Genomic DNA, 16,349 nt, shown 5'->3' on the forward strand with positions numbered 1-16,349 from the left:
TTCACTAATTAGTTCGTTCATTTTTGTTTAATTTCCATGATTATCTATTATTCTATAAGAGAATGGACATGTAAATACAGACTTACATTTTTAAATGGAAAAAAAAAAATAAATAAATAAATAAAAAAATAAATAAATAAATAAATAAAAAAATACATTTTTATTATATTTCTCTCAATTTTTAAAAACTTACATTTAATTATGCTAAAACTACCGTTTAACAGTTTTTTATTTTCTATTTGTTCTTGTATACATATTTTTCACAAATTTTAATTTTCTTCAAATAATATAATATATAAAAAAACGTTAATTTTGAAATATATACTTTGTGTTAGTAAATTAAAAGATTATTATTTTGTTAAAACTATAAAAAATATATTAATGGAAATCTAGCATGCATAGAATAATAAAAGGTAGTACATATAATAATGTTATTCCCCTGAACTAGTCAATATACGGCATGAAAAAATAGAACATAATAATAAAATATAAAACTTAATGAAATATAATAAAATATAAAACTTAATGAAATATAATAAAATATAATGAAATGTAATATAATAAAATAACAGAATAAGAAGCTTTTTTTTTTTTTTTTTTTGTATTTACCGCTGTAGAATTTTTAAAAAATTTGTATTTTTTTTTTTATATATAATAAAAAAAAAAATTAAAGATACTTTTTTTCTAACATTAATAAATATATTTTAAAATACAATATATAACACAAATTATTTCAAAAATTAGAACTCTCCTTTTTTTTTTTTTTTTTTTTTGTAGTTTTACGAATAATATATATATTTAATACGTTTACATATTTATGAACATACACGTGAAAAATTACGTATTTCTTTTAAATTTTAGTCCAAATATATATATATATATATATATATATGTACGTATATTACATCGCCTTTATATTTATTTATCTCACAACGGAAATAAGAATACTTTAAAAATTTATTTCAATGGAGTTGTAAAATTAAATTTTTTCTACACCATAAGAGATTACATTTTTTAATTTATAAGATATATATATTTTTTTTTATTATTATTTTATGCACTCTCCAAAAATATATATAATAGTACATTAAAAAAAAAGGGGCCCGTTGTCATTAACGAAATTTTTTGTTCTAAACATTCAAAAGGGATTCACAAGGTAAATAATAAGTTTATATGTTTGTATAAAATTTTATATATATATATATATATATATGCGTATGTGTTGTAGAAGTGGTAATTTACTCATTAAATATTAAAAAAAAAAAAAAAAAAAAATTTCTCTCAAAATTGTTACTATAATTTATTGTAATATTATACATAAGACGTATACCATTGTCCTAAATGGGGAATATACCTCTAGAAAAATTAAAAAATACAAATATATAAAAATAAGAATAGAATAAGAATAAAATAAGAATAAAATAAAACTTTCTTTTTTAATATTTTTTTTTTCACTATAATGTTTCATTTTATGTATCACATCTTTATGCTTTATGTACGTTAACGTAGGTACATAGATAATATATGATTATTTTACCAAAAAAAAATCGATGTACATACAGGTTGATAAAAATATAGTATAGATCAGTAGTAGTAATACTGGAAGAAGAACTAGAACGAGAAGTAGGAGTAATAGCTGTAGTAATTGCAGTGTAGCAGAAGCAGTAGTTCGAGCACCCTCGGTAACAGTAGAAGTAGTAATAATATATATTCAAAATGAATGACTTAAGTGCTCTAGAAGAAATGATTGAGGAACTAAACAATGGATCAAGTGAAAGGGAATCCAACACACATAACAATGTTAAGGAACATAAACCATCTTATTTGAGTTTAATAGATAATTCACGTTTTCCTGATGACTTCTTACCACTAATCATGTTATCATTTGCATTATTTCTAATTCTGGGTTGCAAAATTATTAAATTATTTGATGTACCAGGAAACACACCTCACTTAAAAAGCTTATTTTTATTTTTGTGTTTTTATTTATCTTTTTATCAAATGTTAACCTAATTAGATGAAAATTATATTTATCTTGAGCATAAAAAAGTTAATATGGTTTAACACCATATGTAAATTTTAGGGCATATAATGAGCATATCATATACATAATACATAACCCACAAAAGATAGGGAAAAATAGGCATTTGGGATTGAAGCATAGTAGAAGAAACCCATGCAAGTTAATATGACAATCTGTTAATATGTCAATCTGTTAATATGAATTTATGTTAATATGTTAATAACACATGTTGTGTATAGTTATGTATTTATCTTTCCTTATATACACACCTACCTTATACACGTTACAGTACAATTTACATTTCTAAAATATATGATCGCAATACAGTACTCTATACATATTTTCATATTTATCACATTTAAACAATGGTATATATATATATATATATATATGTACGTATATATATAAGTATTTGTATGTAAAATTTTTTTTTTTTTGTTAGTTCATGGGAAAATTCTAGCATAACTTTAAACCTCATTTTATTAATATATTGTTAAAACTTCATACTACAATTATTTTTACAGTTACAAAAACGATAATTTTTTTTACCTATTATCCTTTACAATTAAGCGAAACCAATATTATTGCACTATATTATTATTGATTATTCTCATTCACATTATTTAACTATTATAAATAAAATTAAATTAAATTAAATTAATCAAAAAAAAAAAAAAAAAAAAAAAAAAGGACAGTACCTTATAGAGTAGTTGTATTTATCTCATGATAATTTTATGGGACGAAAAGACTTGCAATGAATAACTACAAAAATGCAATATTTCGCATATTGTTCCAAAGCGTCAAGAATCAAGTAGTTAAGTAATGGAATTACACAAACGGGAAAAGAAGTCCTTATATATATGTGCATATATGTATGTATGTATGTATGTATACGTATATACGTTTGTACATACCCATAATAAAGCACATGTACGTATGCTATATAATAATAGTCTTACCAATACCACTACTAATTGCACCTTGTACCACTTCTTTTCCACTTATTATTTATATTACATTTTCCTATTTATGTATTTATGTAAAAAAAAAAAAAAAGAGTTAAATATTATACTTATAATTTATATTCCCCTCTTAATTTTATAGAAATAAAACGGGCATATACACAACGCATCCTTTTCTTAATATTTAATGCATCACTTGGATGCATGGAAATATAACTTACAAGAATACCTCATACAAAGTGTATATTATCTGATGTTTCTTTTTTTTTTTTTTTTTTTTGGTATATATATAGAACCTTAATGATAATACACATATATACAAAATAAAACTGTTCATACTTACAAAAATAAATAAAAATACAATTAAAAATACAAATGCATATACATATACATATACAAATATATATATATATGTAAATGAAGTTAAATGTAATAACAGTAATTGCTATTGTAGTATAATCCGAACTACATATCAAATTGTTTATTACACATTCAAAATATATTTTAATTCAAAAAATAAAAATAGGAGTACCATACATTTGTTAACAGCTTTTGTTTTCCCTTAGTTTTTCAATAACTTTTCATTTCATTTAAAAACAATAAATTAAAAAATAGCATAATATATATATATATATATAAACACTCATATGTAGGTGTATATATACATACGTACATATATGCATACGTAGATACATGTTAATGTAAAGTTACACTGGTATAAATAGAACATCCGCGTTCTGAACACTGTATACAACAGTCAACCTCATATTATATACATATATATAAGCTGGAGTAAATAACAAAACTGAGTTTAATAAAAAAATATATATTTAAAAAACTACCATATTATTAACTTAAAAGTAGCGCTAACAGCAAAAGAAATAGTAATAGTAACAGTAACAGTAATGGTAGTAAAGCTGACAACCATATTACTATTATTACATGTTTTAATATAAATCGTTTTTAATCTAAAATATTAATTATAATTTTTCGCTATTTTCCTTCCTTTTTAAACCGTTAAATGTTCGTTGTAATAAATAAGACGTAATATTTTTTATGCTAATATAATAACATATTTTAATTAATTCAATACCCTCATTAAGGGGGGAAAAAATGCGTTGCCCATAGTTGTAGTTATATAAAAAGTCAAAATAAAAAGAAAAATACATACAAGTATTTATCTTCTATATATTTATATAAATATATATTATTTTATATATTTTTATGATTAAATATAATATAATAATATATACTAAAAAAAAAAAAAAAATAGAACATTTTTTTTCATTTTAGGTATGCAATTTTTAATCGTAACAATGCACTCTATATATTACTAATAACTATCTATATCCTTACGATGTTGTTATGTGTTTTAATTTATATTCTATGTAAAAAGAAAATTATATACTATATAATTTATTTTAATATATACATATATATATATATTTTTTTTTTTTTACTTAAAACATTTTAGAAATTATTCCTTTTAATGTGATAATAATATTTATAAAGAGAGAAAAAAAAAAAAAAAAAAAACTATTTAATTAAAAAAATGCATTGGCTTTAAAACAGAATAATGCATAAATTTAAAAAAAAAAAAAAAAAAAAAAAAAAGAAAAGAAAAGAAAAGAAAAGAATAGAAAGAAAAGAAAAGAAAAGAACTGTTTTTTTTGTATATTATATAACTATAAACCATTAATATTTTATTACTTCTATTTCATAATATATATATATATATATATATATATGTCATAATATATATAAAGCAAATTAATAAGTGCAATAGCACTTCTATTGAACGAAAAAGCAAATTTTTGACAACAGTATACAATATTATTTTATGCTCTTCAGTTGCTTATATATTTTTAAGCTAATATTTATTTTTTGCAACTATTTTTCTCCGTTTATACATATATATGTACATATGTTGTATGTATAGGGTAAAAATATATTAATTAATATAACGTTAAAAATTGAAATTGTTAATGCATTTACACAATACCATATAGAGAGAAAAAAAAAAATAAATAAATAAAATATAATAAAATAATTACAGTATTAACATTTTGCTTTTTAATTTTAAAAATATAACTTTAAGACCATGGCACGTTGTAGCGAATCAACTGCTGTTCAACCTCCAAGGTCATCACTTAACTGTAAAGCAGTATGTAAACATGTCGTTACAAATACACCTGGGTGTAATCAAACAAACTCTAATGAAAACATAAATTTAACGAAATATATACTACGTAATAAAAAGATTTTTATAATATCCATGTGCACACTTTTATGTATTGCCCTACTAGTAAGACATAGTTGAAATTGTAAAAGAACACATAATAAAAAAGTTATACCCACATATGTACGCACATGCACATATGTATATATATACGTATGAGCATTATGAGTGCCCTTTTCCCGCAACATTTTAAATTATTTACTGACTCTTTAGTTTTGTAAAAATTGTCAACATCTTATTATAATATTAAATTTTGTTTTCAAACGTTATAGAATATGTTTATTCCTAAAAATGATGAAGTCTTAAATTTACAATTAAATAGAAGAAGATACTCAAGGTCATTAGCTGGAGAAATGGAAACTCATTCATTAATGAGTAGTAATTTAGTACGTGACAGTTATGCGGTAGATGAAAATGAAAATGATAATCTGTGTTTCCTTACTCATGATGAAGTAGAATCCTTTATTAACGGTTCAGATGTTTATATATTTTTAACAGATGATATAAAGGATAAAATAAAAGATGCAGTTAATTCTAAAACAAAAAAAAACGTGTTCTCTAACATTTTTTATGGTTTATGTGAGCTACATAATAAAAAATATATTAAGGTGGCGGATCTTATGTATCAGAAGGTTATGATGTTATCTAATAATCTTAACATACCAAAAAAAGAACAATTAAAATGTTGGTATTTTGTATATGATGTACTTATTAAAAAATTGTTTAGATTTGACAATGATAACCGTTCTGCTTTTAAAGGTTTTATGCGTAAAAAACCTTCTAATGAGGAATTTACAAAATTCATAAAAGAAAGACTTTATTTGTTCAATGAGTTTTCTAGAGATACAATTTTTATGGCCTTTAATAAATTGCAAGAGCAGTTTGAAAAATTTGTTTCATAAATTTGATTTTTAAATAAACATTCCCAAAAAAAAAAAAAAAATAAAACGCATGTGAACATATGTTATAATGAACAAAACATAAAAAGAGCTTATACTCAAAAAAATATCTTTTTCGATATTTTAAAGGATAAAAACAGAGCAGCAGAAGTAGAAATGAAATATATAATAAAATTCATCTGACAAAATAAAGATTTGAAAAAAAAAAAAAAAAAAAAAAAAAAAAATCAAAAATTAATATGTAAAATAAAGTGTAAAATATTATTTTCTTACAAAGACACAATTATTTAACATAATATGGTATGAGGCTTATTTTTTACTATTAATGATTTTGCATTATTTTTTATTTTTTTTGGACGCATAATATTTAATGAAATTAAATTTTTCATGTATATTTTTCTGTTACACTTTTAAATTATACATTTCCCTTTTTAATAAATTTATGTTTTTTGACTTTACATTTTATTGGTTTTGTATTATTATATATACATATAAATTATCATATTTTAACAAATAATAATAATAAAATGTATGAAGTACCAACGTAAACAACACAAATCAACATAATAATGGTAGCCAAATTGAGTTTCTTATCAACCCTTGATATATTTATATATTTTAATTCATTATTTCCATATATAAAAGATTAATTATTCTTAGACGCTCCAAAAAAAAATTCTTGTATGTTCATAATTATTAATAAAATTTTAAAAATATTTATATATTAAAAAGTACATAATTTGTTTTTTTTTGTTTTTTTGTTTTTTTGTTTTTTTGTTTTTTTTTTGTTTTTTTCGTTCATTAATTTTTTAAGTGTCCCCAAACTTATTATCTCTCAATAATTGTTCTCAAGTACTAATTATTAAAATAAAAATAAACTTATTTATTGCCATCCATTAAGATGAAAAAATGTATTTTTAGTTGAATATAAAAAAATATGGCAATATTGTACATTTAAATTCAATATCTCATTTTGTTTTCACAGCATGATAAATATATATATATATATATATAATGAGTTTAAAAATTGTGTGTGCAAACCAACTTTTTGAATATTAATATATTTTTTTTTTAATTAAATTTGTCTGCCTTATTCAATTAGTTCTCCCTTATATTTTTTATAAATTTTGAAGCTGGAAAAAAATATTATTTTTATGAACAAAATATATGTAAAAAAAAAAAAAAAAATATAGCTTTCTCTTTATACATATCCCCATATTGTACATTCCTGAAGCTAGCTTACATTCACACTGGATTATATATGTATGCATATATTATATGCATATTTGACCAAATGTGCTGTAATAGTTTATTGCACACTCTCCAGTTAAATTTTCAGGATTTTTTTAAATTTACTTCATAACATATTTTTACGTATTACGAACAGCACAATATTATGCGTTTATATATAAACAAATACAAACATATTACTATATATGCATATATACTCATATATTAATTATTAAAACTTATACACATTCATAGATATACAAATTTATTAAAAGAATATGAATTTTTTATAAAATAAAATGAACTAGCCTTCGTTATTCCACTTTATAAAAAAAAAAAAAAAAAAACGCCAAATAAAGCTTTTTACACATATATATTTAACAATTTATGTGAGCATTACTAGCGTGCTGCTCTTATACCATACAGACATTTATACATATATACATACATATGTACACACATACATACATATGTACACACATACATACATATGTACACACATACATACATATGTACACACATACATACATATGTACACACATACATACATATGTACACACATACATACATATGGACACACATACATACATATATGCATGTACGTTTATATAATTACCGTATATATAGAGTACAAAAAAAAAAAAAAACAATTTAACGAATTCCTTACCAAAAAAAAAATTCACTGTACTTATATATAGGAAAACCTCATTTAAAAATTTACCATTTTGTTATATAATAATAAATTAAAGCTCGAAAAAAAAAAAAAAAAAAAAAAAAAAACTGCATTGCACAACAAAAATTCGTATTAAAAGCTTTTATATGTACACAAGACGACTTATCCAAATTGAATATATAACACGTATATATAATATATAAAAAAAATTTATATTTTAAAATTGCAAGACTTATACTTTTTTATAATACCATAGTTACGTTAGAACTATATATACATAGTATACATATTTTTACTCAAAACAAATGTTATCCAACCAGTTGAGTTGAACCTAAATAAAATGAACAAGTTTACTCTTATGTTTGCTGCACCCAGAGGTTGTTAAGTCACAAACAGGAAAAATTCTTTTTGTTTTTTTCACGCTGTATTACAGTAGTGAATATAACATAAAAATAAATATATACACAACACCAAGCAACAACAAGTGTGTAAATAAATTATATATTCATTGTGTGTATTTAGAAAAAATGTAATTTTTTTCTGAAGTAAATATTTAATAACTTAAAAATGTATCAAAAGCATAATCACACGTAAATAGATAGATACAATAAAATTCATGTTAATAAAAAACACATGTTTCATTTATTTCATACAATTATTATATTGCAACTATTTAATGTAATTTTAAGAGTAACTTTAAAAATGGGGGGGATAAGCCACAACAGACTCTAAAACAAAAGTTTACCTTCATGTTCACAACACCCCACGGAAAATAAAGTCATCTACAATTTGTACAATTATTCCATGTTCTTAAGGAACTATTTCCTAGTTCATATATCACAAAGCTCAACAAAAAGGTCATATAATTATTTAGGTACCCCGGATGGAATATACGTATATATATATATATATATATATATATATATGTATAACTATCCATTTCCCCTTAAATGAAAAAAAAAAAAGGAAAAACGAAGGTATATTTCTCGTTTTTCTCAATAAACTGCTTTATCGTTATTATCGTACCTTTCCATTGTTTCTTTTGAAAAGGACAAAAAAGAACTCTCATAGGTTTTCTACCTCCCCCGCCTTAGATTTTTCCCTTTGTAATCTGCCTGACCCTAACTATTTTTCACGTACCATTTAATTGATTATTAATTTATCATTCCTTTGCACTATTTTATCCTTCCCTCATGGCTTTTATTTTCTCTCCATCAACTACACGCATTTAACCATAATCCTCGTAAATTATGAATTCAAAACCACGGACCTTTCACCCAATCATAAGGGGTATATCCATTATTCGCAGAAATGTCTATTTATTTAAACAAAGTAAAAAAAAGTATTAATAATTTTTTAAATTTTTTGTTTTAATTTTTATCTTATTAAACAAAATACAGAAATAATGGAAAGAAATGAAACATCCTACAAATTTATTTAAAAAAAAAAAAAAATAATAAGCACCTCATTGTTGTTTATATAGTAGTATTTGTATATACACACTACAAAAACATGTGTAATAATATATAGTACATAAAAATAAAACTGCCAGATTATCTGCCAAATAAAAAAAATTCTCCCAAACATGTAAAAACAGAAAAAACAAACAAATGGACACGCAGAAAAATAAAGCTCTTATATATGTGAATACCCTTTTATTGTGTTTCATGAACCATCCGGAGGAACAGCTGAATTTTGTATGCGAACATTATTATCTATAAAAATTAGCACTCATATTTTTATTTTATATTATCTTATCATGTGTGCGCAAAACTGCATAATTTGAAATTACTACATATTGTAACTGATAAACTAAGAAAAAAAAAAATTGTTTTTTTGATGCTTATTACTCATATTATGCAAAATAAAAACTGATAATATAAAATAAACTTTCCTTTTAAAGTTAACAATAGTTAAATACAAAACTTCATAGTTCTTTTCACGCAAAAAACATGTTGTATTATACATTTACATACATGTACAATATCAATATATAAGTGTAATAATAGGCCAAGAATTACTATGTATTTATTTTGGCACATTTATAATTTTCGTTATAATGACCCATTTATTCGTATGATTATTATTCATATTTAATGAGTTTTAAGAACTATTCTTTTTTGTTAGATTAATATATAGTAACAGAGAAGAATAAATGAAAACAAAAGAGAATAGAACAAAAAAAAAAAAAAAAAAAAAGAGAGGGACAAGGAGAAAAAACTATATCTTTTAAGCCCATAACATTTGAAAGGTACAAAAAATTATAATTCATTTTATTTGTTCATTATGGAAATGGAATGGACACTAAACGAAAGTGATAAATAAATATATATACATATATATAAATGTATACATGTATATATATATATGTATGTATATATGCAAATCATACGATTACAAGATTATTTTTAACATAGTGAAAATTTGCAAACGGCACATACTATTATATATATATATATATAATATATTTGCACATGGATAAAACTCCTTCATCAACAGTCTTTCTCTAATAAGTCCGCTAATTCCGATTGCGTTTTTATATCTTTACAACTACAGCGATAAGTGATTTCCCCGTTTTTTAACACATATATAAAATCACAACAAGACAATGTATTAGTGTCATGAGAAATAATCAAAACTGTGTTATTTGGAAAATAATTTCTTATAATGTAATTGAATGGTTTTGCGTTACTATTCAAAAAATGATTAAAATACGAATCAATATTATTAAAAGCGAAAGTAGGAATTTCATCAATTAATATAAATTTATATTTATTCCTATTCAAATAAAGTCGAACTAACGAAAGATACCGTATGCAACCATCCGTTAAAGGAATAGTATTACTTAAAGCGTCTATCTTTTCTTTCCTTTTTTTTTTTTCTTTTTTTCTTGTCTCATTAACTACATTCTCCTCCTTTTTTATATATATATATTTATCCAAATCGTTGATACTTAAATTTATACCAATTAAATTGAAAGATTCAACAATTTCTTTATCTGTAAAATTTTTATATGGATCAATAAATGTTCTTACATTCCAATTATGAAAAACAAAAGAAGATTGTGGTAATACACTAATTATACTATTTTTCTCCTTTCTATGAATAGTTCTAATATCTCTACCTTCTATTGTTATTTTTCCACTATTAATATCAATTAATCCTAGAATACATAAAATAATTGTGCTTTTTCCTGACCCCGATTTACCTACTATACCAATTTTTTGATTTTTCAAAGCATAAAGATTAATATTTTTTAATGATGGTTCTTCATCTATATAACAGTATTTACAATTGTTTTTGTCTAAAAGGAATTTTTTCTTATAACTAACAAACACATTTTCAAAATAAATACCATACTTTTCTTTTGATTCATCCACATAAGCGGGGATATTAATGATAGGTAAAGATGAATCCTCATCTGAATTGGATATATTTTTCACTTCATTTTGCCCATCCACTTCAATTTTTACTACATTTTTTCTTTTCTCATTACATTTTGCCACTAGTTCTTTTTCTTTATCTAAACAGCTCTTCTCATTAGGCAATTCTGAGAATTCTTCTAATCTTTGCACACAACACATCTCTTTCTCCACAAAAGTGTAGTCAGACAACAAAATTTTTGTAAGGATCCCAAGTCTAGATGAAAATGTTATACAATATCCAACTGTACTTATAAGTTTCTCGTCATTTTTTTCTCCTGGTTGCTTATTTTTTCCATTAAAAAATATTTGAGGATGCATAATGAAGTAAGTAGTCAATATTAGAACGATCAGCCTAATATAAAAAGATGCCCATATAGTTATTGCCCACTTTAAAAGGTAGTAATTTCTGAGTGTGTCTACATAATGTGCATAAACACTTAAATAGTAAGAATTTTTTTCATATAAATTAATTATATTTTTCCCTAATATAGTATTACTATATATATTACATAATGGGGAATGACACCTTAAGTAACCCCTTTGAGCTTCTTTACATCCCTCGGAATATTTTTTAAAAACAAAAAAATAAATTAAAAAAACAATTAAAGGAAATATAATAACAGAATCTTTCATCATAAAAAATAATAAAATTACTGAAAAAAAAAGTCTAAAAAAAAGAAATATAACTTTATAAATTCTCTTTAAAAATCCATTATCTAATGAATATATATCAGTAACAAACCTATTTATAATATTTCCTAAATTACTATTATAATATATATATATAGGTGCGCGTAGAATACAATTTAAAACATCCGTGTGCACTTTCACCGCTGACGTTACTGTACCATAGATTATAAACATGAAGCAAAAAAAAGATGCTATTACTGATATTATTGGTAGGATCACAAATAATTTTAGATACTTAGCTTGCTGTTGTAGAATTTCATTAGAATGTTTTTTATCATTTCTTGAAATTATACTAATCATACTTAAAATGAAAAATTTTATTTCATCTGTGAATATAGATATAAACATAAAAATTAGTATATACAATAGTACAACATACCCAACTTTTCTAAAGTACCATGTGTACGTTTTTAATTGTATGTTTCCTTTAAAAATTGAATCTTCATCACTATCAGAAGCACCAGAAGGGGTTACAGAATCATTATATCTAAATTCTAGTGATGTACTTTTCTTAACATTTCGATTTTCATGTATATAATATTGTTCTCCTACCAATTTTTTAATATTATCACTATTCAACTTTTTATTCATATTAAAAATGTAGGTATTTTTTAAATACAACGAATTGAATGAACAACTTTTTTTCGATTCTACATCACTAACATTATTTATTGTAAAGGAATCATTTTCATTTATCCCTTTTAATGGTATAATACTACATTTTGCATACTCTGTTTCATTATGTTTTTTATTGCACTCTTCTGTTTCATCACCCAACTTCAATTTTGTGTAAGCTATATTTATTTCTGTTTTATTGAAATTATTTTCCTTTTTCATGTTTATATTGTTTCTTTCTATGTATTCTGATATACTTCCTCTATATTTTAGTGTTTCACTCTCCAACTCGTAAATATCTACCGTATACTGAATGTTGTCAATAATGTCATTAGTTAAAAAGTTCGAAAATGTGCTTTCATTCATAGAAACAACAAAACTACAACAATCTTTAAAACTTTTGTTTTCCTCTTTGCAAAATAAATTATAAAAAATATTTTTAGATATGGCTGGGTCTAAAGATGTAAACACATCATCAAGTAAATATAAATAGAAAATATTTTTCTCTATTAAGTAGGTTTTCATTGAGTGTTCACTGAATGGAACGATGTGGTTAAGAAAGGTGCACTCATCATTTAAATCATTTAAAAATTCATTTGCACTGATTTCCTTTTTAATACTTTTATTTACATATATATCTTTTTCACAACAAACACTAAATTTATACATATGCATGTAGTGATGATACAAAGCTCGAGCTAAAGAAATTCTTACCCTTTGTCCTTTACTTAAGTTATGTTCATCGTTAATATATCGCATATCTCCATTTTTAAAGGAAGCTAAATCATTTAGTAGTTCACTCTGTACAATTGTATAACGATAAATTTGTGAATTATATTCATTTCCAAATAATATCATTGATCTGATATGCCCTATTGACAACCAGCAATCCTGAGGGACATATAAAATAGGCATATTATACAAAAAGCTTTTAACATAAAAACAACCATGTATCAATTTAAGTTTCCCTAAAATGGATTGAAAAAAAGAAGTTTTACCTGACCCAACATTTCCAATGATTATTGCTATGGTATTATTTTTTAAATTAAAGTTCGTATTCTTTAAAATGTAGTTAAACTTGTTATCACCCTTTTTAATTTGGCCAAAAGAACAATTTTGTAATTTTATTATTATATCAGTTTCTTTATTCTCAGTTATAATAATATGATTGTTATTTCTTTTCTCTTTTTTCACATATATATTATTATCATTATTTCTCGAATTAAATCTAGTCTGGAAACATATTTTTTTAACATTTTTATCTCTGTTATAATACAAATCTGATAATATTTTTCTATTTATTATATCTATATGTTTACTTCTTTTACTAAAAAAGAGGAAGCAAAGGATTTTCCTAAGCCTCTTTTTTAGTTTCTTATAATATTTTCTGTAAGTAGGATAATATTCTGTGTCACTATGTAAACATGTTGTAACATGTAATATATTAGAACAATTATTGTTTTTTAAAAAATATTTAAAATAATTATTAATATCACTATAATATAAATGGTAATTTACATATTTAGTTATACGTTTAATATTTACTATTCCTTCTATTAGATGATTCATTAAATTTGGAAAATTGGAAACACTTGAAATTAAAGATTTGTACACATATAATGGCATAATAATTGAACTAAAATTAATTTCCTTCTTATTATCTAACTTTTCTCTTATAAAAAAAAAAAATAACACCACTTCAACTATATCAGATGATACTGCATTTATGAAAATTCCTACAGTTCCCAAATAAAGTCTTATTTTACAAAATTTCATTTCTTTTATTCGAAAAAAGTTTATATAATTAAAAGCAAATGATTCCCAATTAAACATTTTTATTAATTTAAATTCTTTCAATACATGGTGCATATTATCAATTCTTTTGTCTCTATACTTTAAATATTTATTCTTAAATAAACTTGGTAAAAATTCGAACAGAATCATTATGCTATATAGTACAATAGAAAGTGAAACTCCAGTTTTTACAGCTTTGGATCCCATCCTTAAATAAAAAACATAAAAAGATATATGAAACTTAACAATTATACTACATAAACTAATAATAGCACCAACAAATAGAACTAACGACGGAACATCTGAAAACATTATGTTATAAATATTTAAATTAGATGCATCCTCTTTTTCTATTTTGTCTTCCTCTCTAATCATATTTTTCTTTTTAAAAAAATTTATTTTGTAAAAATTTTTATTAAACAAAAGATCAATATTTTTTCCATAATATTCATTTATACCACAAAAAGTCTCATTAATTTTATTATAAGAATAATCTCTTTTTATATCATCTGCGAGCACATATAAATAGTCCCCTCCATCTTTATTTATATACTGATTGATCAAATTATTATTATAACTATATAAATTAATTCTGTAGAGGAAATGTATTAGAGATATTTCCATATTTACCAGAAATTCATAATAGTAAAAATTCAAAATAGAATCAAAAAGAAATTCTATAAATAATAAAGCAACGATATATAATCCAAATATAACTTTTGAGCTATTCAAAAAAACGGGATAAGATGCAATAATTTTATCCCTCAAAATGAACATATATTTATCTATACATCCTCCAGTGATAATTATGAAAAAGGTATGTAAAATATTAAAGAAAATTATTAATATTATAGGGACCTTAAACGTTTTAAAGATTGACCATAGAATATTATTGTAATGTATGTTATATTCCTTGTTTTTTTTTATGTCCTTTGAATTAGACGGAATTTTTACATCAACCTCCTTTTTTTTATAGAATTTATTAAAACTATATTTTTTTGCAGTTATTTTTCGTAAATTTTCTTCCAATTTAGATGTATAATATATCACATAACTTTTTTTTCGTAACTCCGGAAATTTAATTTCTTCCTTATTAATATTATATAGCAATCGTGTTACCCAGTGAAAGGTTATAAAACTAAAAAATGACACATATTCAGTTTGTTTTTTCTCATTGTTGTTATTTAAATTCTTTTCTTTTTTTTCATATTTAGTCATATTTTAATTTAATAAATGGTTATTCAATGTTAATTTGCTTTATTTTTCTTACGTAAGTATAATACATAAAAAAAAATTGAGAAGTGTAATACTGATATATATTAAAAATAAAAACTTTTCACCTAACCATTAAATAATAGCACTTTTAAAAAAATATAAACCCCTTTGTTACAAAAAGAAAATCGATAATTTATAAACAAACTGAATAATGTTCATATTGATATATTAAAAATAAAGCTTTAAGCATAAAAAACATAGTTATAGAACCTTCATAATTACCACAAAATGTTCTTACAAGGTTGGTTTTTGTTAATGTTCATGAATACACTAAAAAAATTAATTACTAAAACATATTTATAAAATGGCATTTATTTTACCGAGAACGTCCTTATTATGTACAAAATAATACATATATTAAAAAAAAAAAAATACATATTCTTATGAATCTTTGTAGATGTAATAAGAGAATTAAAATAAAAACAAAAAAGTGAATGTTTATTTTAAAAATAACATAATTTTAAGACTTATATGTAAATATTTACATAAATACTGTACTAAAAGATAAATATCAAATAGAAATT

The 16,349-nt window shown here is 22.6% G+C and overlaps 3 protein-coding genes across 3 annotated transcripts; 2 read left to right on the top strand and 1 right to left on the bottom strand.

Moving 5' to 3' along the window:
• Positions 1–1,716: 1,716 nt before the first annotated feature.
• PmUG01_02011700 (uncharacterized protein) lies at positions 1,717–2,013 on the top strand (the record flags this gene model as incomplete). Its single annotated transcript, XM_029008584.1, has 1 exon — positions 1,717–2,013. One exon carries the CDS (start codon positions 1,717–1,719, stop codon positions 2,011–2,013), a length of 297 nt encoding a protein of 98 aa, XP_028860130.1.
• A 3,073-nt stretch (positions 2,014–5,086) lies between these two features.
• Positions 5,087–6,126, top strand: PmUG01_02011800 (Plasmodium exported protein, unknown function; the record flags this gene model as incomplete). Its single annotated transcript, XM_029008587.1, has 2 exons — positions 5,087–5,290; positions 5,497–6,126. The coding sequence occupies 2 exons, from the start codon at positions 5,087–5,089 to the stop codon at positions 6,124–6,126; spliced, it is 834 nt and encodes a 277-aa protein (XP_028860131.1).
• A 4,392-nt stretch (positions 6,127–10,518) lies between these two features.
• MRP1 (ABC transporter C family member 1, putative) lies at positions 10,519–15,768 on the bottom strand (the record flags this gene model as incomplete). Its single annotated transcript, XM_029008588.1, has 1 exon — positions 10,519–15,768. One exon carries the CDS (start codon positions 15,766–15,768, stop codon positions 10,519–10,521), a length of 5,250 nt encoding a protein of 1,749 aa, XP_028860132.1.
• Between the last annotated feature and the right edge of the window lie 581 nt (positions 15,769–16,349).

This window comes from Plasmodium malariae (genome assembly GCF_900090045.1).
Source record: "Plasmodium malariae genome assembly, chromosome: 2".
NCBI lineage: Eukaryota > Apicomplexa > Aconoidasida > Haemosporida > Plasmodiidae > Plasmodium > Plasmodium malariae.